This window comes from Conger conger, chromosome 8, assembly GCF_963514075.1.
Source record: "Conger conger chromosome 8, fConCon1.1, whole genome shotgun sequence".
NCBI lineage: Eukaryota > Metazoa > Chordata > Actinopteri > Anguilliformes > Congridae > Conger > Conger conger.
Genome location: NC_083767.1, coordinates 9,479,751 through 9,507,474, shown reverse-complemented (window position 1 = coordinate 9,507,474; position 27,724 = coordinate 9,479,751). Strand labels below are relative to the sequence as shown.

Sequence of the window (27,724 nt, the reverse complement as noted above, 5' to 3'; positions counted from 1 at the left end):
ACTAAATTCAAATGCCATATATACCTCTGATAAGGGCTGTCAAGAAACTGAAACAACCCACTTTTTATATGCTGAGCATCACTCAATAGAATATACATAGCGTGCATTTTTTATCTGCCTTTTTTACCCTCAGTGGTACGACACATACTGCCCTAAAAAAAACCTTCAGGAGAACCATTTAAGATGAGTATCAGGTGCTACAAAAAAGAAAACAAAAGTGTCTCTGGAGCTGAAATGCCAGCACTGGCAGTTTAAAGTTGGGGGAATAGGTTATAGAGGCTGAGAATGTTGATAAATAAGTCATTAATAAATGTGCATTTCTGTGTTTTATTGTTTAGAGTACTCATCAATGTTTTGAAGCCCACATCCCTCATCTAAAGCGCTGCATTTTCCAAAGGTACAATAATTGCAGTGCATGAGGACGGTAACACTTTATTTGAAGGCTCTGACCTAAGAGCAATATGACACCTTCATAAGCACTACATAGGACATGCATAAGCACAACAGAAGCATTCATAAGTGCTTATGTCAAAAACCACAAATATGGTGTGTTATGTCAAGATTGATGCAGCAATCATAATAATCTTATGTTGGTTATTGACTTAAGTGCTTATGAATGCTTATGTAGTGCTTATGAATATGCTATGTTGTGCTTATGAATTATATAGGCCTTATGTCTGAGCCTTCAAATATAGCATTACAATGAATACTAAGAGCAGAGTACAGGTAGTTGTGCACGGAAAGGCACCCAGTGGTAATTCAACTATAGCAGAGTACATACCGCATGAGTCATTTTACTGAGTACATAGAGGAATGAGGGTACAGTACGTACCAGGAAGCATGAGGCTGGGGGAAAGAATTGTGAAACAGACGCAGCAGCAGATGGTAACCAATGAATGGAGTTGAATGGTGTGTGCACTGTGTGTGTGTGTGTGTGTGTGTGTGTGAGGCTAACCTGTAACAGTGAAAGCTAATTCATTTCAAGTCATTTGATGTAATCCATGTAGTTGATTATTGGTGCCAAACAGGGTGGTTAGAGTCAATCTCCTGGGATTTCCAGCACGTCTCTAGAGTTTCCAGAGGATGGTCCGAAAAACAAAAAAAGCATCCAGTGAGCAGCAGTTCTGCAGGAAAAATGCCTTGTTAGTGAGAGATGTCAGATGATAATGCCCAGACTGGTCAAAGCTGACAGGAAGATAACAGTAACACAAATACCCACACATTACAACAGTGGTATGCAGAAGAGCATCTCTGAACACACATGTGCCAAACCTCTCAGTGGATAGGCTACAGCATCAGAAGACCAATAAGTCTAAAAAAGAAGTCTAATAAATACCTAATAAAGCCCTCAGTGAGTGTATACCAACACTGCATACCACTGTTGCCCAGGTATCATACGTGCTAAAACTGCTGCCACTGATTTGTTCTCCACATGTGGTTTGGAATGTCTGATTAAGCTAAACAAAGGCTTAATTATACATCAGTAACTGTTTATTACTTTCTAAATGAGTGTTCATGCATTCATTAATAAGGCCTCGATTGCTGATTATTACTGTATCTGAACTCGATTGTGTAAGAAATATACCATCTGGGTCCAGTCTCTCTGGATTGTTCTGTAGTGATCAAATGCCTCACACATTCGTCATTATTATGATAGAATACTTTTTATTTTTCATGTTTAATTTGTGCTTTCAACATTACATATCTTTAATTTGAAATGATGCATTCTGGGTCACAACAAATATAATTCTAAATATGCAAATATGTTTGTCTGTACAACTATACACTCAAGCCTGTCACTACCCAGCAAGGCTGAGTATATTCTAGCCTCCTGAGACACTGTTCTTTAATATTAATAGAGCCATAAATATAGTGCCTTTGAACATAATATTCATTTTTAAAAAGCAGCACATATGTGTAGAAGTGTTGGAAATCATGTAAATATCACAATTTATGAAAGAATTGGGGGTTTGAAACTAGCCTTTGGGGAGCCAAAGTTTCATCACGCGTGGGTCCTGATCATTCGAGGTTTATTAATCTTGTATATCATATATTGGCATGAAACGCTTGATTTTTCTGCTTTATTCGTAATGAAACAGACTCCCATATCTGAGTCCAACTCTTCCTGGATCTGTCATTTTATGCTGATAATTGGCAATGGTAAGAAAAGTTTGCTTGAGCAATAATGAACCCAACTGAGCACAGAAGCACATTCCACACAATATACTGCACAATACACTGTACAAAAATATGGATAACCCTAAAAATTTTACTGCAATTTGCTACACCTATTGTTTTTTTCAAAGCCTTTTAAGGTTCATTTGAATCAAAAAGGCCTGGACGAAAGAGTCTACAATTTTAAGGAGACACATAGGGACTACATTTGCACAGGCCCCAGAGTTCTGTGCCACCCTGCTGCTGGTGGTTGCTGCAGTGATTGCTGATATGATTGCTGAAATGAAATTGGACATTCAAGCCAAGGGAGAATACAAGGGAAAAGGCTGTTATTGTCACATATTTGTATTGACATACACACCGTATGGTTAGTGATTTCATAAGATCACAATGTCGTATTGTTATGTTCCTGTGTTCTGTCCTGTGTTAGTTTATCATTGTTTAGTATCATTATTCTTGTTATTTATTATTTTTCATATTTCATGTCTGGTGTTCTGTTTATATTTGTTCGTCTTTGCACCTGTCTTCCCCTGTGATGTCTGAGTCTGAATGTTACTAGCCCAGTCACTCCCTTGTCTGCGTGCCCCACTATTCGGGTGTTTACGGTAGTTCCGGGGTTCAACCTTCCTTCCAATCTAGCACTTCCTGCTTTCTCTCCATTTCATGTTTGTACATAGGACTAATATACTAATCCCAAATAACATAGAAGTTGTACAGTACTAATTATACTAACACACTAATATGTTTGTCAAACTAACAAACTAACATTCCCTAGTTTCGGGTATTTGTAATTTAAATCACTTAACTAACTTACTAACGCATCTGCAGTTCAATTCTGTTCTGTAACTCCCTATTCTATCACTGATTACTTGCTTAGTTTCAGCGAAGTATTCGCACCTGTCTCTCCGTATCTCTGCATCTCCTGATTCTCTGCAAATTGTCTACTCCCTAGTCCAGAGCCGTTCGTATTACATGTGTGTCTTTGTGAATCCAGTCCGCGTTTTCGTTTCCCCCTCGTTATTGTCCTATTACCCTTTAATGTGTCTCACCTGATGTTTATTTGTTAGACCAGTATATGGTTTTCAGTACATTTGCTACTTGCCTGCCATGGGTACATGACGGTGGCCCAGAAGGTTGGTGGCCTTGAGCAAGGCCCTTAACCCCTCAATGCTCCAGGGGGATTGCCCCCCTCTTTCGTCAAATCAATGTCACTTTGGATAAAAGTGTCAGCTAACTAACAAATTATTTTTATGCCTCATAACTATTGGCAGAAGTATAGACAGATATTGAAGCAATCAATCGAATGGGTTTAGGATAGGTGACAAATGATGCAATGTTGCTTGCAGTACTTATTAGGACATTTCATAACCTTATTATTTTTTATAAATGTTGAAATCTTTTTTTATACAATCTGTATACATCTTGGACTTTGATCTACATCACTACAAATTATTGTTCTGAATCAATGGGGATCCAAATAACAAGCCACTCGACTTTAAATGATTCTTTAGTTTTTTTGAAAATGCATGTTGAACCTGAGAAATACAGTCTTTCTCAACAACAAAAAAATAATGACATTGCATTTTCCACAAGGCTTTAAGAGGGAAGTGCTTGTAAGATAAAGTCAAATGAAAAAAAGCAGGCACATTTCTCATTAGTCATTTCCCCCCAAACACAACATTGCATGAAATATTATTTCCAAGAAAAACAGCAAAATGTAAATGTGGGTAATTCCATCAGGCTGTAATAATGTTTCTGTACTTCCACAGTAAACTCGGACCTGATCCCCATAGTTGTGCCACAGTGCTGGGGGTGAATGAAAACTGCTGATGGCGGAATCTCGTCTGGGAGAATCCGTGCTGCTTTCTCTCACTCAAATGAACACAAATAGTGGCCGTGGTCCCTCTGCTGAACGGAATGAGTTCACAGTGCAGTCAGTGTAGTGGATCCCCTCTTCTCAATGTCCCTCTCCAGGCCTTCGGGGACGACAAAGCCACATTGTCCAGCAACACACAAGGGCTTACGACACTAGAACCAGTGGAGCCACCCGAAAGCCCAAACTCACTGAAGAACACATCACCGGCATTATCGTTTAGCCAGGAATAATTTAGTACTGGCTGTTATTCATTAAACAATACAGCAACAACATTGAGCAATGTGAAGCAATTTATGGGGTTTTGTTATGTGTGTTTTGGACAGCATAGGCTCATGCTATTTGACCAAGAAGAGCCTCTGGTTACTCAATTCAATTCAATTCAATTCAATTATATTTGTATAGTGCTTCTTACAATACAAGACTGTCACAAAGCAGCTTTACAAAGAGCCCAGGCCTGAGACCCCCTCTGAGCAAGTCAAGGAGAAACTCCCTGACTAACAGGAAGAAACCTTGAGCAGAACCAGGCTCAGGAGGTGCTTCTGGCAGGCAGACAGTGAATTCAACAGCAGTGTCATATGTAATATTAATGTAATTAAATTAATACATGAAATCAGTAATTATACAAATAATACACTTTGCAAATTATAATTATGCAGATGACAAATATAAATGATTATCCAGGTAGGTTCGGTTCTTTGCACACGCTGGGCTCAGGTTGTGGTGCTGCATATGAATACATATGTCTGATAACAACACACAAATATGAAGTATGTTGTGGAATATATTTGTTTTGATAAGTAATCAAAAAGAAAAATAGTATCATAAGGCCCATTGGAAAATGGTCTAAATGGACTACCATAAAAAGTAAAAAAAAGGCAGGGATTCATGATGAAGTCTAGCCGAGGGATTCCAATTTATAATACCAATGTCAGGAAGAACATGCTCTCAATATATGAGAAGGATACGCTTTGGAGAGCCATATATTGCATGGAATTATATCAGTAAATCAATAAATACTGCTATTAGTCCAGTCAGCCCCTCTGAACATTTATTAAATACACCACGGCACAGCAGGTATGCGTTACAAAACTTAATTTTCAATGTGGTGTCAGGTGCACAATGCAAAAATAAATTCAATATACCTCAATTATCTGTGAATTTACAGTAGAAGGGCATGGTATTTGATTCTGGGTGAAAGTTAAAACATATTGTATCTTTTTTTACTTGAGATTGCACTGGCTTTGCCCAACATTAATAAATGTAATTAAAAAGGCTAAACTCACCAGAAAGTAATTACATTTTAAAAGCTAATAATATCAGATTATTTTTCTCCAGTTTATTTTGCCTACAATAGCTCAATTCCAGGTTCATCCCAGGAGACTGGTTCAGGGTACTTTTTGACAGATGAGAATGGACTTTAGAAACTGAGAACAGACGGTCACAGGCCCCTCTGTTGAATGCCACTGAATGGTGTTCTCTGGCTGAAATGAACACAATCTGCTGCACACCATATGGACGGATGAACATACAGTACATTTCCACACATACATTTCAACTGCTGGTGCATGAGTTTATGGTCAGAAAGGGCCACCTTATGCTTATCTTCATGATAAAATAAAACTAAAAATAATTTTCATCAAAACTCATCAACTCATTAACAGTAAACAAGATATTAGTTTTTTGTTAGAATGGCAGTGCCAGCTGACATTGTTCGTGAGGATGGCTCAAGCATCTTGAATAACCATACTAGATATATGGGGCTTGTTCCACAAAGCAGGATTTCTGAGTTAGCTGGATAACTGCCTGAAGTAAAACCTGAAACAGCCCCTTTTGCGTTAGTCAAATTTGAGTAGGACTTGCGGGTGTGGTACAGGTTTTTCAAGGAAAATGAAATCGAACATCTCGTCAAAGTCGGAAAAAAGGTATATTTCCGAAAATCTTGCTCTATTTCTTTAACAAACATTCGTATTGACGGATGTTCCATTTTTACTGAGGGAATTTGATTCTCATCAAAGTCCCTCTGGGTATTGTTCACATTGTATTGCTCAAGTGTGTCAGAGTGTGACAGACAGATTTTTAGAAGACAATTCACTCTTCAACAAGGTATTGAATTTGTGCCTCTGCAATACAGTATTCCACACCAACATAGAATCACGGATGCAGATAAACGAATATTAAATAACCTACTGTTTATTCGGCGTATTTTTGCACATTCCAGACGACAAAACGGTAACGAGAAGTTCAGAGAAGTCAACTGAGACAATGAAATGCGACACATTTCCAGCACACACGGAGCGTGACACCTGCAGATTACACTCTCCTTTTCATAAGCATTTATTTCATTATTCTTCACATTTCACAGCTTGATAAACAAACCAATCCATTTTCATCCACATGTCAGATAGCATGATGTCATTTACATCTTCACGCTCTGCAACAGGGGGGCATTTAAATGACAATATCATTACAATTTTTCACAATCAATATGCATTTCATTCTATCAATAGCAGGCCCATGCACATTTATAAATGCATATGCTCCAGCATTTCAGAGATTAACATTTCACTCATTCCATAATAGAGTACCAGGACTTTTTTTATTTATAAAAAAGAAAAAAATCAATACTAAGGATAGCAACAGGCAACAAGCAAAGTAAACCAGAGGTAACAAACAAAGTATTTTCCGGGAATAATTAAAAATATAAAATAAGATCTGTTTCTGTTTTGTGATTTAAGGTAGGAGTGTGCCACTTCCTCCTTCATTTTAGGTGGAAAAACCTGACCTGAACTGACAATCAGTGTGTACATAAACAGTGCGTACAGTATGTTTTCATTTGCTTTAGATAAACATCTTGACACCATCGCTGTACTGTACACACTAAGAAAAATGGGTCCGTAACTGTAATGCACTTGAAATAAAATGAATTTGTAGTAAAGTACATCCACCCTGTAAGTTGTGTATTGGTATTCCCAGATGGTCCTGAAACTGGAAGCTGCTTAGCCGAGTATTTGGTATGTTGTTGTTGTTTTTTTCACAAAGTCCGCACTGCCCGTGTCTGTCCATTCACACAGAGTCAACTTTGACCTGGTTGTTATTTGTCATTAAAGGGGACGGTTTGCTCCTGATCCTTTCGGCCGCATCGTTGGAGCTGTCGGAGGAGAAAAGCCTCGCGGTACAAAGGGAGATGATTATTCTCTTGTATTCTCTCCTGAAGTTCTGGTTGAGAAGCCCATAGACGATGGCATTCAGGCAGCTGTTGAAATAGGCCATGAAGTAGCTGGACACAAAAAGCCACTCGGGTATGAGGGGCGCCACCATCGGCGGATTGATGGCCACGGCCAGGCCGATGAAATTGAGCGGCCCCCAGCACACGGCGAAGAGGACGAACACCACGAACATGGTGACAAAGTTCCTCACGTCGTGCGGGGTGAGCTTCGGCCGCAGGTCGGGCTTGACGCGCCTCCGCACCTGGATCACCAGGATCCAGATCCGCAGGTAGCAGTAGGTCACAATCATGATGGGCAGAATGAAGTGGAAGAAGACCACGGCGATGGTGTAGGCCGAGCTGGCGGACTGCACGAACGTGCAGGAGTACACCCGGGGGTCATACTGCAGCGACCCCACGAACAGGTTGGGCACGATGGCAACGACAGTCAGCAGCCAGATCAGGAGCACGTAGCAGACTGCGTTTTTGTCGCTGTACAGCTTGTCGTACTTCAGGCTGTGGCAGATGTAGCAGTATCTGTTGATGGCGATGCCGGTGATGTTGAATATGGACCCGATGACACTGAGGCCCATCAGAAAGCCGCTGACCTGGCAGTGTGCGTTCCCCAAGCTCCATCCGTTGTGAAAGATTGATGTAAGGACCAGGGGATATGGATATATAGCCACCACCAGGTCCGCCACAGCGAGACTCACGACAAACACGTTCCCTGCAAACGAAAAACAAAACAGCATCACGATGGAATCAGACAGCTGTGACCCTACAATTCACCTGAAGGGAAATGAAAACCACACAATGCATGCACACTGTACTTAACAGTGAACTACTATTATTCTCTGTTCAGCATCATATTATTATACTAATAGTATGATATTATACTAATATGAGACAATTAAACTCTAGTTTTACAAACATTACAAAGAAATGTTTATTTTCAGATATTTTAGGATATCTGACATGCAAATGCATGTCACATTTCACCGAAATGTATTCAATTGTTCCGTTTACTGGGTTTTGATTAAAAATAAAGACAGGCTCATTTGCAATTAGTTTGACACTTCGACTAATGTTTTGAAAGCAAAATCCATTTTAAAAACCTGCAACTCATGAGTCATCATTTAAAATTACACAGAAATAAATTGTACTTTGTTTTTAGAGAAACACGCATCATTTATATAACTCTAAGCAAACTCTACTTGCTTTTGGTATTCTCAGTCTCTTGGCAAACACCATTTTCCAAGCTGGTCCTTTAGGGCACCTGAATGAGAAATGACTCGAGTGGAAAAGCACAGTGCCAGGTCCATGATGGACTGGGGGTTGAAAAGGGTACAGTAGCTCCTTAAAATGAACGGGATATTCATGAATTTGGAGCAAGTAGATACTGTATGTATGTCAAATAAAACACACCAAACCACTTTACTCAATACATAATCATCATTTACTGCAGTGTCTACATATGACTTGACATTTCGTATGTTTTTTAGTCTCTGTATGAGGCTACGTTTATTGTTTTAAAAAAATCGAAAAGCTGAATATTACTTAAGGGTTACTTATTACTGAATATGGCTAGAGGGTGCTCTAGCACAGCAGTGGTAAACTGGATATAAATCAGTTCAAGTGCAAATGACACTGACCATGTTGTGTTTTCTCAGTTGTCTGAACAGCTACATTACATCATGTGGTAAACAGTTGAAACCAATTGCTTTGTGGTACTAAACCACAATAAAGTAGCTGCACTTTCCTTGTCTGTTCAAACGTGGGTAGATTGTGAAAACTACTGACACATTCTATACTAAAAATGACAGTTGCATGAAATGAATGTGATCAGCTTTGCTGCGAAGGCACTGAGTTGGTAATTGATATGCTGTACCTACAGTATCACTAGTGCCCTCTTTCAGAATTTTGTAGAAAGGTAGTGTGGGATTATCTTGTTAAATTAACCACAACCACACGCTGGCTGACCCCACGGGGAATGATGTACAGTAATGGCTGTAGGATCAGTTTAGCTGTGTATCTAATAATGGATAAAGTTATGTTCCTGACAATGGTGACCCTGGATCAACACCACTACTCTGAGACTCTTTATCACAAGGCTAGGCACAGGTTTATCCGTAGCACCTTATGTGAAGGTCGTATGCATAATGCTTAGATGACACTGACATAAACACAACATGACACTCGATATAAACATGCATAACCATTCATAAATGTCTGTTACACTTGGTGTCAACTGTCATAAAGCATCACTATGTCACAGTCAATGTCAATTTGTGTAGGTGTCATGAAAGCATCATGCATTACGCCTACAGTACATGAGGGTATACAGATGAAAATGAGCGCTTCAGCTAAATCTGGCACTCCGTGCATTGATCTAATTACTCATATGCGGATTGTTGCGCACAATAAATAAATAAATAATGAATAAATAAATAAATAATGCATACTCCCTTCAAATATAGTGTTACAGATTTAGTTTTGAGCTCCGAAGCACTGCTACTGTTTGCTCCCTTTATTTTATCAGTGAGGGGTGTCAAAGGGCACATGTGGAGAAACAAACAGAAAGTATGCGTCTGTTTAGAATCTACATACATTTAGTAAATGTCTCATAAGAGCTGACCAGGGCAGCCGCGGATAGCTATATTTACACACAGAAATGGAAATATAAAAACAGCTGACTTGATGACAGCGATGGATTATGTACTCAGTCATCACTCATGCATTACAGATCAGGAATGCCTGCGAAGGGAAGTTGATATTTATCCATTGAGAAACGGGATCTTTGCATTTCAAAGTGTGTGCCATTTTTGCTGGAAGGCATGGTGGAACAATTTATCCAGATTTAGACTGTCAGTAGTTAGCCTTCAGGGTCTTGGTTTTGAGTGAATATCCTGTCTGAAGGGGGGGGGGGCGTTCTCACCCCTGAACTCCCCCTCTCTCTCTGTACAGCTCTTTCTACTTCGGTTGCCAGATACTACCCACATCTCTGGTGTTGGAGTTACGGGCTGCTCATCCACTCACATCGACACAGTGCACTTTCCACATGCAGTATAGGACGAGGAAGGCAGACTGAACGCTGACTGAAGAAACACGCTTTATCGTCTGTCTATAACACCGGGCTGTGCAGAGACCTTTTCAGGGACAGGTGCTCAAAGTGAGAAAAAGGCACGCCAACCAGAAGAACCCATTTTACGACACTCCGTTATAGTATAATAGTATATAATACATTTTAATATAATAAATCAAATTTTTATTATTATTATGATCAAAGTAAAGGAGAACATTGGGCACTATGCCTGCTAAAACATGTGCTTCTCATCACATGAACAAATCCAGACGATTAAAGTTCTAAACAGAGCTACTACTCAAACCTAATACAGCTCTGGGGAAACCGCTGGGGAAAATAACACAATTTTGTTAGGACTTAATACAATTGTATTTCTTTCAAGAACAGCATGCATAAAAGAAAAAGCAATTTCTCTGGGTATTATTTGATTTTGGACAATTGGACAGTTGACCATGAGAAAATGTGGTCATTCTGTGGACTGGTAAGAATCAGGAGAACATACAGTACTACTCATCGCAGTGGGTTTCTGAAAAGTATTACTCTACATTCTGTAGAAGTGAATGCGATGGCGATCCTTGTACAAATTGTTCAGTGCAAGAAATCATTCGCACAGGCATTAACCATTCATATGCTGTGTGTTAGTGTTCATTAGTCAGGCCCCAAATTCACCTTAAGCAGCATACAGAATTCCAATCCTACTCTGTACAGAAAAGAACATGCTGTGCTCATCTAGCCACTGTCAGTTGGAAAGGTTACATCTGCTCGAGGTAAAAGCACATTCGGGAAAGAGGGAGAATAAGTAGAAATAAAACATGCAATCCATCAAACCAATTTTTTTTCAAGAAGGAGGCTGACTTTTTACATATGCTGGAGTCTCCTGTATTCAGTAAATTTACATTACTGCCATTTAGCAGATGCTCTTACCCAGAGTGACTTGCTAAAACATGAGTACAAAAATAAGGGACTGAGGTGCAGTAGGTCTATGGAGGGGAAAGTACAGTCTCAAAAGGCAAGTGCAGGCATGACTGTTTATTTCTTGTCATATTATCTTCATTGGTCTTATATCAATATGGCCCCTGCGGGAATATCAGGCCCTTGTGAGAAATGAAAAAACACATTCTTAACCCTTTTAGGTGTGAGATCACAAATATCCAATTAGACTGTTCTTAACTGAACATTCTAATGCTGATGTAACAATCACAGCTAGTAACTGAAAACAATGGAGTTCTAGAACACTGACTTGGAATGTTGAAAAATCAGGTTCTATATGTGATCTGTGTCATGCACCATGGATTCCCCACTGATGGAGGAAACTCAACTTACCTATTCAACATATCTACTCCAAACATCTATTGATGGAAAAACTCTTTCCACTAAGCAAAATTCATATTTAATGTGTATTTTCTGAAATGTTGTTTCACTAGCTGCCTGGTCTTGATTTGTTTAATTAACTATAAACAGCTCCTGTGTTTTAGCAGCTTTCCCTGTTTCTCTATAATACATCAGGGACGTGCTCATGGAGACATTCATTAGAGCTTAATTTGATTACTCTCGGCTAAGGTTTATCTGAATTAATTTCTCTCAGATTTAAATGATTAATCATAATTTAGGGTACCTTGAATTTATGTACTTTTGAGATTGTACTTCTTTGCTTTAAATAATAGCATCAGAGGCTTTTTTTTCTATCATTCAATTAATCTCATTCCGTTAAATTTGTTTGTAGTTTATCAGAGTCCTTTTCTTACATTAAAGATGATGTAACCTATGAAATGATTCACATTTCCATGCTCTCATAATCGGCGTAAGCGCAGCAATTTCCACGCCGGCCTTGAAGAATTACAGGAAATGGACAGATTTAAAGCATGTCTAGATGCTTCGGTAAATGTATGTGGAGCCAGGCTTGCTTACTTCTTATTACCCTGATGTTGCCCTTATTTCCAGCTGCATTGTTTCTCTTCCTGCACCTCTGATGGAGTAAAGTCAAGCAGAATGCATCACCATGCATTACCCACTAAGTGGACCAGGCGAGATTAGCCATTTAGACATAAAACTGACATTAACCATTAGCCTGTAATTTCAAATTAGTAGGCAGGTCAAAGTTAGCCAGGCCCTAAATTACACTGATCATATTACCTAAACACTTCAATTTAGGGCAGCAGTATTTTCTGAATGGAAAGGAAAAAAGATGAATTGAAGCACATATCCAGGCAGGCAGCTGGGTGTGATTGTGCATGATGGGAAAAACATGGATTTCCTACTCTAGGACTGCTAGTGTCGCCAAGTATCTGTCATCAAGCCTTGTGTTTTAATAAATCCAGAGAATTAACCATGCATTTATGCAAGATGAGCTATAAATATGCAATATATGCTATAGCAACACAAGAAAAACAACAACACCAATGTTAATGAATAGCGTACAATTAATAAAATTATCTGCATTTTGTCTCTTAGTGCTCTAGTAATTGTGAATGGCTTGTCTTGAAATGACCTCATGTGATTTTTACTGCACATTCTGTCGTTAAACTGTATGCACATTTACACTATGCAGAGTGATCAAGTTTTATGCTGAAATGCTGAACCGGGGCCAATAAACATTAGGTCACAGAAAAAGACATAGAGTACATGTCATTAGATAACATAGACTTTCAAAGGGTTTGTGGGATTTTGACTGCAGAATTGAATACACAGGGTGAAACCCAGGGAATTTGGCTCACCATAGATACGGTGGATGCAATAAACTCTGCCAGTGCATCACTCTACGAGATTCTGCAATTAATGTTCATCTGGGCTCGGCTGAAAATTCATTAACATATCAAATACCTTTTCTTCATGCTAGAACGAGTCGTCTTGAGTCTAATTCATTTCTCCATTTTCCCGTGGACAGGTTATGCTCCCACTTCAGGCTGGAATTAAATAAATCCTGACTTTAAGCAATACATGAGATAGAGTAATCACTGTATGATTCAGCTCCGTCGGCGAAGGTCAACACACTCCGAGCAGCTTGGTCAGGATATCTTATTATTTTTTACAGTTTTGCATGGGTGTGCAGATTTTATATAATGTCAGTGCATCTGAAATTGATGAATGCATAACATGGTAGATGATCATAATATCTTTGCACACATCCAAGGTTTCACATTTTTGTGAACTGAAATTTTATCAGTTTTCCCTTGACAGAAAGAGTTTTTTAGACATGCATCATGAAATGCCAGTTTTACACAACAACAGGCACACCGACAAACGTCACTCTCTAATTGCCCTTGAGGTGGAGTGAGTTATTTTCTTTGATGGGGCTATTAAAGATGATAAATTCCCCAGTAACTGATTCCAAAAAATATCCTTCATTACCTTCGATTTATTTCAGGTTGTAATACACCCAGAATGGAAACACGTATTGGGGAATTTCAACCCATTTGTAAGTTTATTGGTCTGTGCAGGAGCTACAAGGACAGCATTGGCGATATGAAACTCTGCGATACTCAAGTCCAGATGTCATTGGTTTAGTACATGTACATACTACAGGTGAACTAGAGTACTGTGGTAACCTCAGTCTGAAGTAAGCTATAGTACTATGGATCCATACCCCGGTGTAAAATCCAGCTATGACCCGCTTCAAATGACCAGCTACCAGCTGTTTCAAAGCATAGCTTGAGCTGGTCATACCAGTGTATGTTGAGTATGGAGCTGATCTGAGCTGGTCAACCAGTGACCAGCTGTTTCAAAACTGAGCTTGAGGTGTTTACATGTTGACAACAAATATTTTGGTTTGTTAAAATATGTTAGGTGCATGGAGGTAAGGCCTTACAGTGACACTGAATAATGTCTATTCAGTATCAGCACTTTTAAAATGACCAAATATTCACTATGAACAGAGGCACATAATTCAAGCAGATGCTTCCCTACATAATGAACACCAGCTCTAGTGGTGCCAAAAGGGGCCTCTCTCAGTCACAAATACTGTGCCTATAATGTGCTGAGCGCTCTTGCCCTTCAATGAGCATCCATTTTACTTTACATGAGAGCCTGAAGCCTTGCACTCCTGCCACTGCTGCTCACATCAAATATGAAGAGGATATATTCCACTGGATTTTAGATTAAACAAAGTCACCTCCAATGCAATAGCAAGATTTTGATAAATAAATTATTTTTTACAAAGGGTGCCTACTTCTTCTAAATTGGTCTTTGAGAAATGCACTACAGGGCTTTATTGCAGTGTGTTTCTCTCTTTTGTAACCATGGGCTGTATGCGTATATCCCAGCATGCTTTGATCATCTGAACTGAAAATAGTGTTATTGGCAGAATGTTCATGTAGATACACACACCGCGCAGAATTATTCTCTCCTCACGGCAGGACTGCCGCGCTTGAGCGATCTGAACTGACAGTGCTGTCACCGTGTATGAATCCTGAGATGCCGAATTTGTTTAATAAAACAGAAAGACGCAGGGATGGAAGAAAGCAACTGCGGCGTGCCACTGTGAAACAATGCGTCTTGCGTTATCTGCCAGGGCAAAGATGAACTTGGCCTTCTTATGTGTCTTACGATTATCTCCAATACTCATTAAATATTCCCTCTGGGTCAACGCTCTCTTCAGTGGGCCATCGAATGACGACGTACTGGAGGAGAACCTAATGAACCGTGCGTAGCAGGAGGCTAATGGAACAATCGCAGGGTGAATATGACCCACTAATCTGAGCACATGATGCACAGCTCACAGTTGGACGGCACACATTTCACCCCTTGAAGATCGCTAGGAGTTAGGGCATCATCTATGTCAAATGATGATTCCTACTGATTGCTCCCTGGTCTCATCAATATCATGTGAGCACTTTGATATAGCACAGAAAAAATGGAAATGTTTATGTCTGAAATGCTGAACAATCGCAGAAGACACTAAATCATATGGGCAATTCCACACTGGATATTTAGGTGGTAAAGCGGAATACAGCTACACAATAGAGACTGATAATATTTCCTCCTGAGTCTTATAAAACAATGTCAGTCTCTTACGTAGCCATATTGGACCACTCACATATTCTGCAGTTGTTGGTTGGTTGCCCATATTAATTGCAGATAAGTTATTCATATTTTCTATGTTCGTCCTCATTAAGCAATGCAACAGGATGTGTGGAAACATAAATGTATTCAAATTTATGCATATTGTCATCAAATGTGTTGCAACATTTACATGACGAGACGTAAGGCATCTCCTCATATTCATGTGCTTCACTGCCTATTTAAATATGTGAGCACCACTGACACCGCCACAGTGGTCAGCAACAAGGATTCTAACAATCCAAACGCATCAGTATCAGAACAACCATCAACAAGGAAGTAGCCATTCAAAATCCTCCACAGCCTGAACTCCGTAGTGGATGTGACCAGAATACAGACAAAATTGAAGCCAACACCTGTCTCCTGCAACCACACTACAGAGAAAAAGCATTGCATGTAAAAACCGGCTAATGTGCAAACTGTGCACTTGCCTGCTTGTCCCATTAAAACGCGTCCTCGTGACCTGGAGCTCGATGCCAAAGCCGCCGCTCATTATGCAATAGCCGGCATCCTCGTCGGCGTCACCCTTGGCATGAGCGCACACTCATTGTTCAGTTGTACTGACGTCACTGCCTCCACGTGTCCGGGAGGGAGAGAGCAGCCTGAGCCTGGAGCACTGCGTTTGGGCAGGCTTTTAACCGCAGACACAGTCATTAGAAAGCACCGCGGTTATTTGTGCTGCCCATTCGAGGCAGCTAGCACACCGGCTTTCATGTTGCCTAAATCTAGCAAAACAGCCATATGAAAACCTCGTACAGCACGATTTGCTTTGGGAAAGTCAACCCGGTACAGTAGATCATGTATTTACTCATTAATGTTTGTGCTACAAACATCTACTGTACATAGCTTTCACCCACTCCATATTTATACAGGAGACCTTTCTGAAGCTTCTAATTACTTTCTTTTTAGCACTCTTTTGGTCTGTACAGTATGCCGAAAATGTGGAGCTGCTCTTTAATGCATATCTAGTCAGCCAATCGTGACAGCAACTCAATGCACAAAAGCATTCAGACATGGTCAAGAGGTTCAGTTGTTGTTCAGACCAAACATCAGAATGGGGAATAAATATGATCTAAGTGATTTGACCGTGGAATGATTTTTGGTGCCAGATGGGGTGGGAGGAGTGTCTCAGAAACCGCTGATCCCCTGGGATTTTCAAACACAAAGGAGTTTATAAAGGATTATAAAGGAGTTGAATGTGTCATAAAAACACTGTGAAAGTCTCCAAATAAATCCACACAAAGTGTATGAAGAATGTATGCATTTAAATGTTGTTAGGACTGTTAGGACTTCCGTGAAGTTGTGACATCACAACAATACGCTTGTTTGCTTCAGCACGCCCACCTTGAAGCCAGGACCAATCCAAACGCTCAGTACACAAAGCATTCAGCTTGTTGGAGCTCTTAAGCCAATCAGAACAGAGGTTAATTGATGTGTGAATGCATACATTTTATTTAACTCTTCTTACTTTTCTTACAAAAAAGCAAAGCGTGAGGTTATAGAATTTGATTAATTAGTATGTTTTTCTTTAGTTTTTTTGTTTTTTTATTCGAAAAAATACACATTTTTAACCTCGACCTCTCAGATCTTTCTTATATTTGACACCTATACTGCAATCTTATACTTTCTTATACATTAAGAAAATCAGGGAGAAAAAGTGTCAACTTTCACTCAAATTTTGGCTTACCCACCTTTATTTTCGAGACCTACAGATTGATGACTGTAAAAGGTAAAGATAATATATTGACCTCATTGAAATATAAAGACTTTCTCTACAACGTGAGCAATTTTTTTAACTAATTAAATGTACACTTTTTTTTTTTAGGCTACATCTGCAGAGCAGAACCTGGTGTACTTTTTGTTTTACAGCACTGTTTATAAGGGGCGATTAACTGGTTAAAACAGGGGTACACTGCTCTGGTCTTGGTTTTTATTTCAACCAATTACCTTAGTTTTATTTTCTGACAGTCCTACACTGGTTCAGTTCCGTTGACTACTTGAGCACCGTGATATTTGGCTGTAGCTGGTGCTTATACAAATGTCATATCAGGATGTGATTGAGTTAATTAGATGATTAAGAGAAGAAGCTGGTACAAAATGCAGAAACGAATCGATCACCCGCTGTTCATTTTTGAGGATAATCTGCATGGCATGACAGGTTATTTGTTTTGTCATGTAATGCAGCTTATATAATGTCTAACGTGTGATGCAATTCAGAAAGAACTGAAGCACTGCAGCCAAGACAAAATTTGCATTCATGTGTGGAACATCCACTGACACATTCTGCACGCACCTTGTAGGCTAAGCATTCCTGACTTTAAACTCTTATAGCTATGTCAACTATCAATTCACATCACATTAGCAACAATAGCAATAATGATAGCAGTAATAATCATCATAAACATAATAATAATAATAATAATAATAATAATAATAATAATAACAATAATCGACATCATTGTCATCGTCATCATAATCATAATAATCATACTCAATCTGTATATGTCACTCATCCATTATTGTACATAGACTAGAAAACAATGCTTACGTTAAATTATCGCCGTCAGAAATGAACATACAAACATACATAAAACACAGCTTAGTTATATACTGCAGCTCGAGTAATCTAAAACGTGACGCGACTTTAGGCTGCTCAAGTGCCCTCGCTACTTCATACACGTTGGTCCTCGTAAACAAGTGCGTCCCGGTAAATGTTCATCGTACTAGGTCACTATTTAAAAGCTATTACATTAGCTATTAGATTATGGGTAGCCTACCGAACGAGTGCAACCAACAAGCATGTTATTCCTTCGTTGAGACACTGAACTGATTCGGACATCTTTGTCAAAGAAAGTATTTCTTACACATATTCATGGGCTACAATGTGTCAGAAGCCAGCAAAAGACACCTTGCCATAGCTAAGCTATATTATATTTAACAAGAAGGGTTACAACTGATCGACAAAGTGAACATTAATAGTCGATTGACATATATCAGATAAAAGAAAAATAACTAAGCCTATTAATTGTTGTTGCTTTGTAAGTATTCACATATTTGGAGTTCGACACGTTCATTTGTGGCTGGTATTGCTCTTTTGATGTAGTTTTCACAGACAACATTTATGTTGCATTTACTGATATCTGTAAACTATGCGTGTTATCATCTTTCATATTAAGCATAATAAATAGCTCAACTACAACTTTCTAACTTTATAAACATCCAATCAGTAATGCACGTCTAACCGTATAGGTTACTTGTAGCTTTCAGTGACACGCGCGCACCTATCCTGTCATTTCAGTAGAACGCTAACAGTGGGCTTCTTAACGTCATCGATTCGAATAGGCAACATTTAACAATGCAATTCAGTGAAAACACCGATGAAAACGTTGTGACTATGATGCCACCGGAGAGGATAGACAATATTGCTGCGATTTCACGTGTCTCTTACCTGCATTCCTCAGTTTCCTGTTTCTATAAACGGAAAAAATTACCAAAAGGTTTCCCAAAATGTCAACCACAATTGTAAATATCAGAAAGCTCCCCAAAGTTGTAGCAACCCACGGAGGACGACTCAGATTTAGCTCATTTGAGGCCAGCGAAGAACTGTTCAGATGACTTCCATTTATTCTCATTGTATCTTAGCCCTTACTTTCTCACCCAGCAATATAAATAACAGGTTCGGGTTCCATAAGTGTTGTAGATTCTGGTTAGAATTTAGCTGTCATGCTCCGTGCGTTTCTTCCTCGCCATTGTGTACTGAGCTGATAACTTTTTTGCCCCAAATGCACGTGTCTACACTTCTATTGCATTGTATCGACCCATCACATTGTTGGTATGTGACAACTTGAGCCCTTCCAACCATTTCATGCCTGGTCGTTGTTTGCAGAAACGCTGCCCCCACGTGGAACGTAGCTGCAAGAGACCTTCATCCAACTTCCAGTCTCGCGCGAAGTCTAGTTGCCCGTTCATTCATACCAACCTTGGAACGATTAGGCGTTATTTATGTGTTCATTCATTACTATTTTGTCAATCATTCATGCTTCATTCACTCTTCCATCAATTCATTCATACGCTTGTTTGACTGATACACGTGCAACAATGCAGCCTACTAAAAACTGAAATATCGTTCTACATTTTATAAATCAATGGAAATTATAGAATTTCAGAGATACCGAAAAGATGTGCATTGCTTAAATGTTAGAACGTATCTGATTATTCGTTACATATGACATTCTCACATAATAATAAATAAATAAAAAACACATCCGCAAAATGAACAAATTGCAAATAACTTTCCGGGAACATTAGTTTACCACCACTGAAAGAACGGAATTTCAAGATTCGATCTGACACAAACATTGAGAAAGTAACAAAATCAAACAATGTTCTTTAGTACGGACAAAATCATCTGAAACGTGATATCCTTCCCTCTTTTCCTATACTGTGAAAGTGCAAAATCATAAATCACTCAAATCAACACACCTTAAAAAACACCTTCAGAATACACACAAAAAGATCCATCACGCGACGGCCTTGTCCAGGGTGATGTCTTTGTACAATTGATGTCTTCAGAAAGGATAGAAAAGAGCCAAAATCAAACAGAATGTCCTTGAGTGATGTGCAGTCACATCACATGACGTGTGGAAAGGACAGAATATTGTACGTGTCCTCACACAAGGCTTGTATAAAAGATCACTGGTCAGCTCACATGCAATATCTGGATATTTAGTTGGTATTCTGGACAAAGGCTTTTATATTACATACATATGACACTCAGTGGGCACTTCATTAGCTATTTATTAGACTTATCTTTTCGACTGATTATGTCTTCTGCTGCTGTAACCTGGCCCTTCTCCTCTGACCTCTCTGCAGTCTAGAGACGGTTGTGCCCCCATTCTTCCCAATTCTGACATCTGCATCCACCTGCTTTTATGCATGTAGCTACTGCCACATGATTGGCTGATTAAATATTTGCATTACAAGCTGGTGTACAGCTCTACCTAATAAATTGCTGACCGACTGTATACACAACATACTGTAGCACCTGTTCTGTCACTACTAAACTGAAAGAATGGTCACTATGGACATTAAATATTACATCCACAAGGGCCAGGGAAGGGGGAGTAGAAGGGGTGGGGGGATGGGTGTGGGATTTATTTTGCCTCCTCTGTATACTGTAAACTGCTATTTTAATTTGGTATATTTGAACTTTGAAATGAGAAACAATAAAAAATTGATCACAAAGAAAAACAAACAAACAACAACAGGAACAAAAAGAATACACCTGTGCAGGGGAGAAAAACACATTTTCACAGTGGGTTATTTCACACGTGCATACATTTGTTAAAGCTATTTAGTGGAATGTCTATGGAGACCTGTCAACTATGGACATGTTTGAAAGGCTCACTTGAGGCATTCACTTGAAGCAGCACTCCCCAGATGAACAGCACAAAAGACTCACCTTGACTCTAGCCAGGAGGGTTCACAACTCATTGACATAGACGCACCAGTTTCTCATCTCTTTAGCTCTCGCTAGAAGTCACGTGTTCCTTAATTGTTATGAAATGTCACATGTAATGCGTGGATTGTGGATGGTTAGAAATGTCACAGTGACATGCTGAACAATAGTCGGTGGGAATATTTAGTGATTTTATTGTTTGTTTGTTTTTGTTGTGTATGTGTGTGTGTGTGTGAGTGTGTGTGTGTGTGTGTGTGTGTGTGTGTCTGCATGCACTGTGTGGGTGGGTATGAGGGGATAGGATTCATTTAAGGCTTATAGTTATTTTTTTCTTGTTTGTTGATGCTGATTTGACAGCTCTTAAACCCAGAGCTTTTAAATGTCAGTCTCTCTCATAACCCTCCATATCCAGTAGCATTGTGAAAACACTGTCTAGCGTTAGCACATTGGTAAATGGACTGCATTTACACTGCACTTTTATCCAAAGCGCTTCACAATCGATGCCTCCCACTGACCCATTCACACATCAACCTTCCGACTGCCAGACGACTACTCTTCCCTTCTGAGGTAACATCGCCCCAGGTCACTGCATTCATCTGAGGCAAAAGCCTTACTCCCTTCACACAGAAAGCGAGATGGGATCTGGGAACATGTAATTGATAAATGTTTTTAAACATGAGTAATTCCATCAATTAACTAATACATTTCATCGATTACACAAATGGCACAAAACTGTAAGCGGTGCAATTTGCTAAGTGACTGACATCAGGGAAAACAATGTGGAGTTCTCAAGCCCCTATTTCTCCAATTAGCGGTTTCCCAGGTAACAGGTAAGTCCACAGTAATTATTATTTTAAATTCCGATGATGCTCAATGTTGAATGAAAATATGTGCAGTCATAAATCTCGAAGTGTTCACCCAAAAATGTTCTCTGGTTCACTGACCCGAGGAAGAGCAGGTTCACCTGTCGTTCAAAGCTTCACCGAAGAACAAGTTATTTCAGTGTCAATAGACATCGAAGACATCACTTTGCAGTCCTGAAAAAAAAAAAACACCCGTCCATCTTATAACTCAGACTGACAATTTAAAGGTTACATAATGGAGTGGTTCATGGGAACCTGAACCTAATGCAATTTTAAATATGAAGTTAACATTTGACATATCTGACGGATTGCTCCTGTCACAACACTATGAGCGCACCTCGTCATTTCGAGAACGCCATGTTCCTACCTCTCACCCTGAGGGAGATCCCCTGATGAAGCTTCTCAGGCAGAATGTTAAACGCTGAGGTTAAAATTATGCACTCTGCGCCATGTAGGAAATAAATTGTCAGCCATACTCGTCACTCTGCAGGTGTCGGCCATTTTAAATAAGCGTTAGTAATGAATTCAGTTGGAAATGGGATTGAACTGCAGCCACGGTGCTCCGTGGGACTCGGTGACCTTCTCAGAAGAAGTCAAGAAAGACCGAAAATTACTTACAGTACTGCTGGGCTCGATGGAGTTTGTGGAAAAACAAAACAAAGAATGCAGTAATGAGACAGCTTAACACACACAGGGAGTCAAGTTATCCATAAGTCAAACTGGCAGGCTAGCAGCACCTGCAGGATTTTCTCCAGAGGTACATAGATGGATTAGACAACGTGAAATCATTTGTAAGAGAAGAAGTTGCAATTAAATTAAGATGCCTGGGTTGTTTTGTTTCACCTAAACACACTGTATCAGAAGTTACTTTTCTAAGCAGCCACGGCAATGCATGGTGTTTCTGTCTTCTGCAGTATAAAATGATAAAGATGTGAAGATCTGGATGAGTGGTATGAAACAAGCACAGATCCTGTGGCATGGTCCCCTAGAGGCCATCTGATGAAGTGCAGGCTCCATGCAAACTGTCCCTGTGAGTGAGTGAGCACTGAGTGAGTGAGCACTGAGTGAGTGAGTGAGTGAGTGTGTGAGTGAGTGAGTGAGTGTGTGAGTGAGTGAGTGAGTGAGTGAGTGTGAGTGAGTGTGTGAGTGAGTGAGTGAGTGTGAGTGAGTGTGTGAATGTGTGAGTGAGTGAGTGTGTGAGTGAGTGAGTGTGAGAGTGAGTGTGTGTGCGTGTGTGAGTGAGTGTGTGAGTGTGAGTGTATGTGAGTGAGTGGGTGAGTGTAAGTGCGAGTGTGTGAGTGAGTGTGTGTGAGTGAGTGAGTGAGTGAGTGAGTGAGTGAGTGTGTGAGTGAGTGAATGAGTGAGTGTGTGAGTGAGTGTGAGTGTGTGAGTGAGTGAGTGAGTGAGTGAGTGTGTGTGAGTGTGAGTGAGTGAGTGAATGAGTGAATGAGTGAGTGAGTGAGTGAGTGTGAGTGAGTGTGTGAGTGAGTGAGTTATTGACCTGAATTTGGCACTTTCTGCCCCCGGCTACATGGTGCATCATGGGAAAAACAAACAAACCTCGAAACCCTTCAGAAAGGAATGAAATGTATTTCAAGCAGACAAAACCTGCGGCCAATACCACACTGTGAACTGTGGAGACTTAAAACATTCCTCCGTCCACTAACAGTACCCTAAAGCTGTGTCTACTGCCAGTTATGTAGGAGTGAAATGCTGGCTCCTTATACTTTAATACTATCTAGATAACATAATTATAGCGTAATTACAGGAACAAAGGTTGCATATTAAAAAAGGTAACCCTTGATTATAATAAGCTGAGAATGACAACAAAAGTCAGGCTATAATAGAAGGTTTTCTGTTCTGTCAACAGTGTGCCAGTGGATAATTCAACCAACTGCCGTTAAAAATCCCTGTTCCAAACAATGTGATGACAGGGCAGAACTCATTGGGAGGGCATTGGCACCAGACGGTTAATGTCTACCCTTGAGGAATAGACATTTTCCCCGACTGGCATCATTGTACAGTTCATCACCAGTCTCATTATGCCCTTAAAAAGGCCCCTTTTTTGGCCAGAGCAGAAAAGGCCCCATGCCTGCCATGTCATCCATCAGGAAATCAATTACTGAAATGGATGTTTTATACCAAACACCCCTGCCGGACAGTACTCGTACATCATGTTATCCAGGGCTGTTACAAACACAAGCCAAAGTGGCACTGAAGTAGGGGCTGTGGTTACATTTCTCCAGTGAATCCGTTCCGCCTTCGACGCCGCGAGAATAGACGGATGACGGCTTTAGCCTCTCATCTGGGTTTAATTGGGGACGATGCCCTCTCTGATGTGTCCAGGTGTGAAGAGATGACGGTGGGTAATTAGCTGGGCTAACAACTGCTATCGCCACCTGAGCTCCTCCTGGTTATGTCGAATGATACTCCACCTGCATTGCCACAGTTCATCCAGGCTGTAACGCACGGCAGGAGAACACTCTCACAGCCTGTGTGGTGATTGACAAGCGCAAAAGCACACCATTTTACGTATCGGTAGCACATTTACATCTCTATCACTCAGAAGGGCTTGAATAAAGCTAAACATTTACTTTCTAAAAAAGTTCAACAACATGACTGAGAGGATATTTTCAATATCATCAAGGACCTTTTATTATGGTTATCCTAAATCATAATAAAATAATAATAACAATAAAAATACTAATACTAATAATAACACTAATCTATAAACATAATCCTTATTGAAAGCACTTTTCAAAACAGCTACAGAGTTTCAGATTTTAGTACTAGTATATATAATGTACTACTTGTATACATCATACTTAAGGTTTCTGATGTGATCATGTATGTAATCAGGTTTGTGTGACTGAGAGATCGGTCTGGGCGGCGGGGACGAGGCTCTGCGGAGATATCGGTCCGTTTCATTGAGGAAAGCGCCACAGCTCCCCCTGGCAGGACACATGCGGTACTGCGCCTTACAGAAGCGCATCTGCTCCCTGCCTCAGGCTACCGTCACGGCACGTCAAACTGTTTAAGCGCCGTCACCACATACCGGGGATATCTGTCAGGCCCCAGACAACTCAGACCCACTTTCATCCAAACCAGACGAATCTGCGTGCTTCCAAATGAAGGCTGTTGCCCGGAACACCTATTTCTACCTTAAAAATGATCACTGAACTCAAGATCTATTACAGTTTATCTCTACTCTTCAACTGGTTATGGTTATGTTATTTTTCCTATATTAATTGTATCAAAATAAATATTTTCACAAACGTATTGGAGCCCCTTTACAATAAGTTAATGAAAACGCAATGGTGTCATTTTCATATGATTATTTTACTGGCATATAAAGATCTTAATAAATTACACTGCAGCCAAATGTGACTTAATATAGTGTGAAACAGTCAGCAGTTAATTAGACAGCACATTAGCCATAATGATGCTCACCCTTCCCTAAATTCCCATTTCTACTCAAAAGACCTTATACAACAGGGAGATCGGCACATCAATTCATGTGGGGCTACAGCGCCATCTTGTGTTGACTGTAAGCATCATGCCATGAAAAGACACCTTAAGACAAGCACATTCTCACTGATGAATGTCGCCATCTCTGCTTCATGAAAACAAGCCTGGTGCCATTCCAAAAGTATGGAATCGTGAAGCATGAGATTAAAAATGCGAGACAGTTTGAAGCAACACCTTGCCTGCACTGTCATGCTATCATATCAACTTGTGTGACAAGCGTGAAAGACGGTTAATTCCTAGCCAGGGTTATTTCTGAAAACCCTGAAAACTCACTACAAATTATGCTTCTTTGTAAATTTAATTATCAACTAGTACACAGCATGCATACTCGCGAATTCCACATAACGCAGCATCTCGCGTCTTAATGGTTTGCATTTGGGTGTTTATATTTGCATGGTGCCAATCACAGGGTATTCATATTTACGAGTAATACACGTGAGCAGTTATCTGGGAAATAATGGAGATCCCTGATGAGCTCCTCAGGTGTGATATGCTGGTGCATCTGAACTGAGCCGGTGAAACGAGGAGTGTGTGAAGGTGTAACCTGCGTACAAAGCTACAAGAATACGCAACATGCTGTAACCACTATACCCTACGTCTCAGTGTAGCCTAAGCGTAACTACCGAGTGTCACCTGGCTTTTTCAAAATGATTGCTATTCTATTGTTTTGAGCCCAGATTAAAACCCTACTACATTTTCTCAACCAAAACCCCTTGGGATCTGGGTGGAGCCACTTCATATACTGAAAGGGTTAACCACCGTTTCCCCCAACACAGACAGGGCTTACCTGAGTTTCACTCCTCCTTCTATTTCGCTCCTCAACAGCTCCCATGTCCTCTCCTCTTACGCAGAGCTGTGGTTTCCCCCAGCGACTTGTCCATACTGAGATGGGGAATCACTAACAACTTAATGACTATACGATAGTGATACTCTGAAACACTGTGATGCGATACGACTTCTCTTAATTTAGAATGAGATGATAAATAACTATTAATCACAGTATGATACCATGCGATTAGCTGCGATATAAATGTGACAATTAGATTTGACAATTCCTCCACCGCACCCCTTCGACACTCAAGAGATCCTCGAACTTTCAATGAAGGACCGTGCCTCAGTCTGCCTAAATAAGTTTGCAATGTAAATCAACGATTCACCACAGTACGAATCGATTCATGTCACACTGATGCAGTTGTATCGTGGCATTTGCTAGCGCGATTCATTGATCGATCGACATATCATTACACCCCTATTCACTAAGAATGCTGAATAGACACGCTGTGTGGTACATCAAACCCCAAATGCACCTCCCGCAAATTAAAAATTGATTTGAAATAGTTGAAACATGCGGTGCCATTTCCTGCTACGGGAGAATTGGCACAGCAAACATTCTTGCCCCGCTGTTAAAATCTCAGGAGTGTGCCGACGGACTCACACCCACGGAAACAAATCCAATCCCTTTAAAGTGGTTGTACATCAGAGCGGCCGGCCTCCTCGTAATCAGTATTCACCCAACATCCATGTTCCTTTACCGTTAAAGTAAAGAGTAAGCGGCTTTCAAACAGCAGGGCTTACCGACCGCACAGCAGAGACTCCGAGCACAGGCACCTTCTTTGTGTTTCATGAAAGAGAATTAACCTTGAGAAATCAAAGCTTTTTCGGACACACTATTCCCTGTGAGTGACACTGCACTGAACCTATACTGTGGGATACCAGGGTGCCTCTCACCATCAGCAGTGACAGTAAACAGAACGAGTCTCTTTCAAGTGCAGCTCTCCACAACCTCAAAAAGGTGAAGTTCCACTAATGAAAATTCTTGACCAAATGCCAAAGTAAGCGGTACCCCCTTTCTCTTCTGTCTCTGACTGAAAGTCCAGTTCAGAAGGAAATGTAAAGTAAACAGTGTGACTAAGAGCTGCATTGAAAGTGAGAGAGATCAGGCCCAGGAGACCATCATGCTTAGACCATCTTCAAACGGCCTTTCCACTCCCTCACATCATTTTGAGAAGTATGCTAATTCCCCTCCTCTCTGGAGGCGATACGGGCCCTTCACTAAACCCAGTGGCCTCACCAAAACTACAGACTATGTTTGAAATGCATATCTCTATCCCCCTACACACACACACACACACGCACAGGTGCACACACACACACACACACACACACACAAACCAACCACATTTCTGAACCACACCAGACAACTGAAAAAATAAAAATAAATCATTCTGTTCAGCTTCATGCAAATCAGGTTCCTTGACCACCACAAATAGTGTTTTAAACATGATGCCTCTATGGAAATTAGAGCCAAATAAATCTGGCCTTAAACAGGTGAAAAGTTTTCAATAAAAGTTTACACATTTGCATAATTTATACTTCAGCTCTGCTTTTTCAGAAGACAGCTTATGGAGAGCATCCCACCCACAAAATCCGCATCTGCCTGATGGTTTGTAAAACATAAAATCAATGAGACACCTGTGACATC

General features: G+C 40.2%; 1 protein-coding gene across 1 annotated transcript; it reads right to left on the bottom strand.

Moving 5' to 3' along the window:
• Nucleotides 1-6,360: 6,360 nt before the first annotated feature.
• mtnr1ab (melatonin receptor 1A b) lies at nucleotides 6,361-19,206 on the bottom strand. Its single transcript, XM_061251889.1, has 2 exons — nucleotides 18,842-19,206; nucleotides 6,361-7,983 (listed from the first exon to the last, which is right to left on the bottom strand). The coding sequence occupies exons 1-2, from the start codon at nucleotides 19,023-19,025 to the stop codon at nucleotides 7,115-7,117; spliced, it is 1,053 nt and encodes a 350-aa protein (XP_061107873.1). The 5' UTR covers nucleotides 19,026-19,206; the 3' UTR covers nucleotides 6,361-7,114.
• Between the last annotated feature and the right edge of the window lie 8,518 nt (nucleotides 19,207-27,724).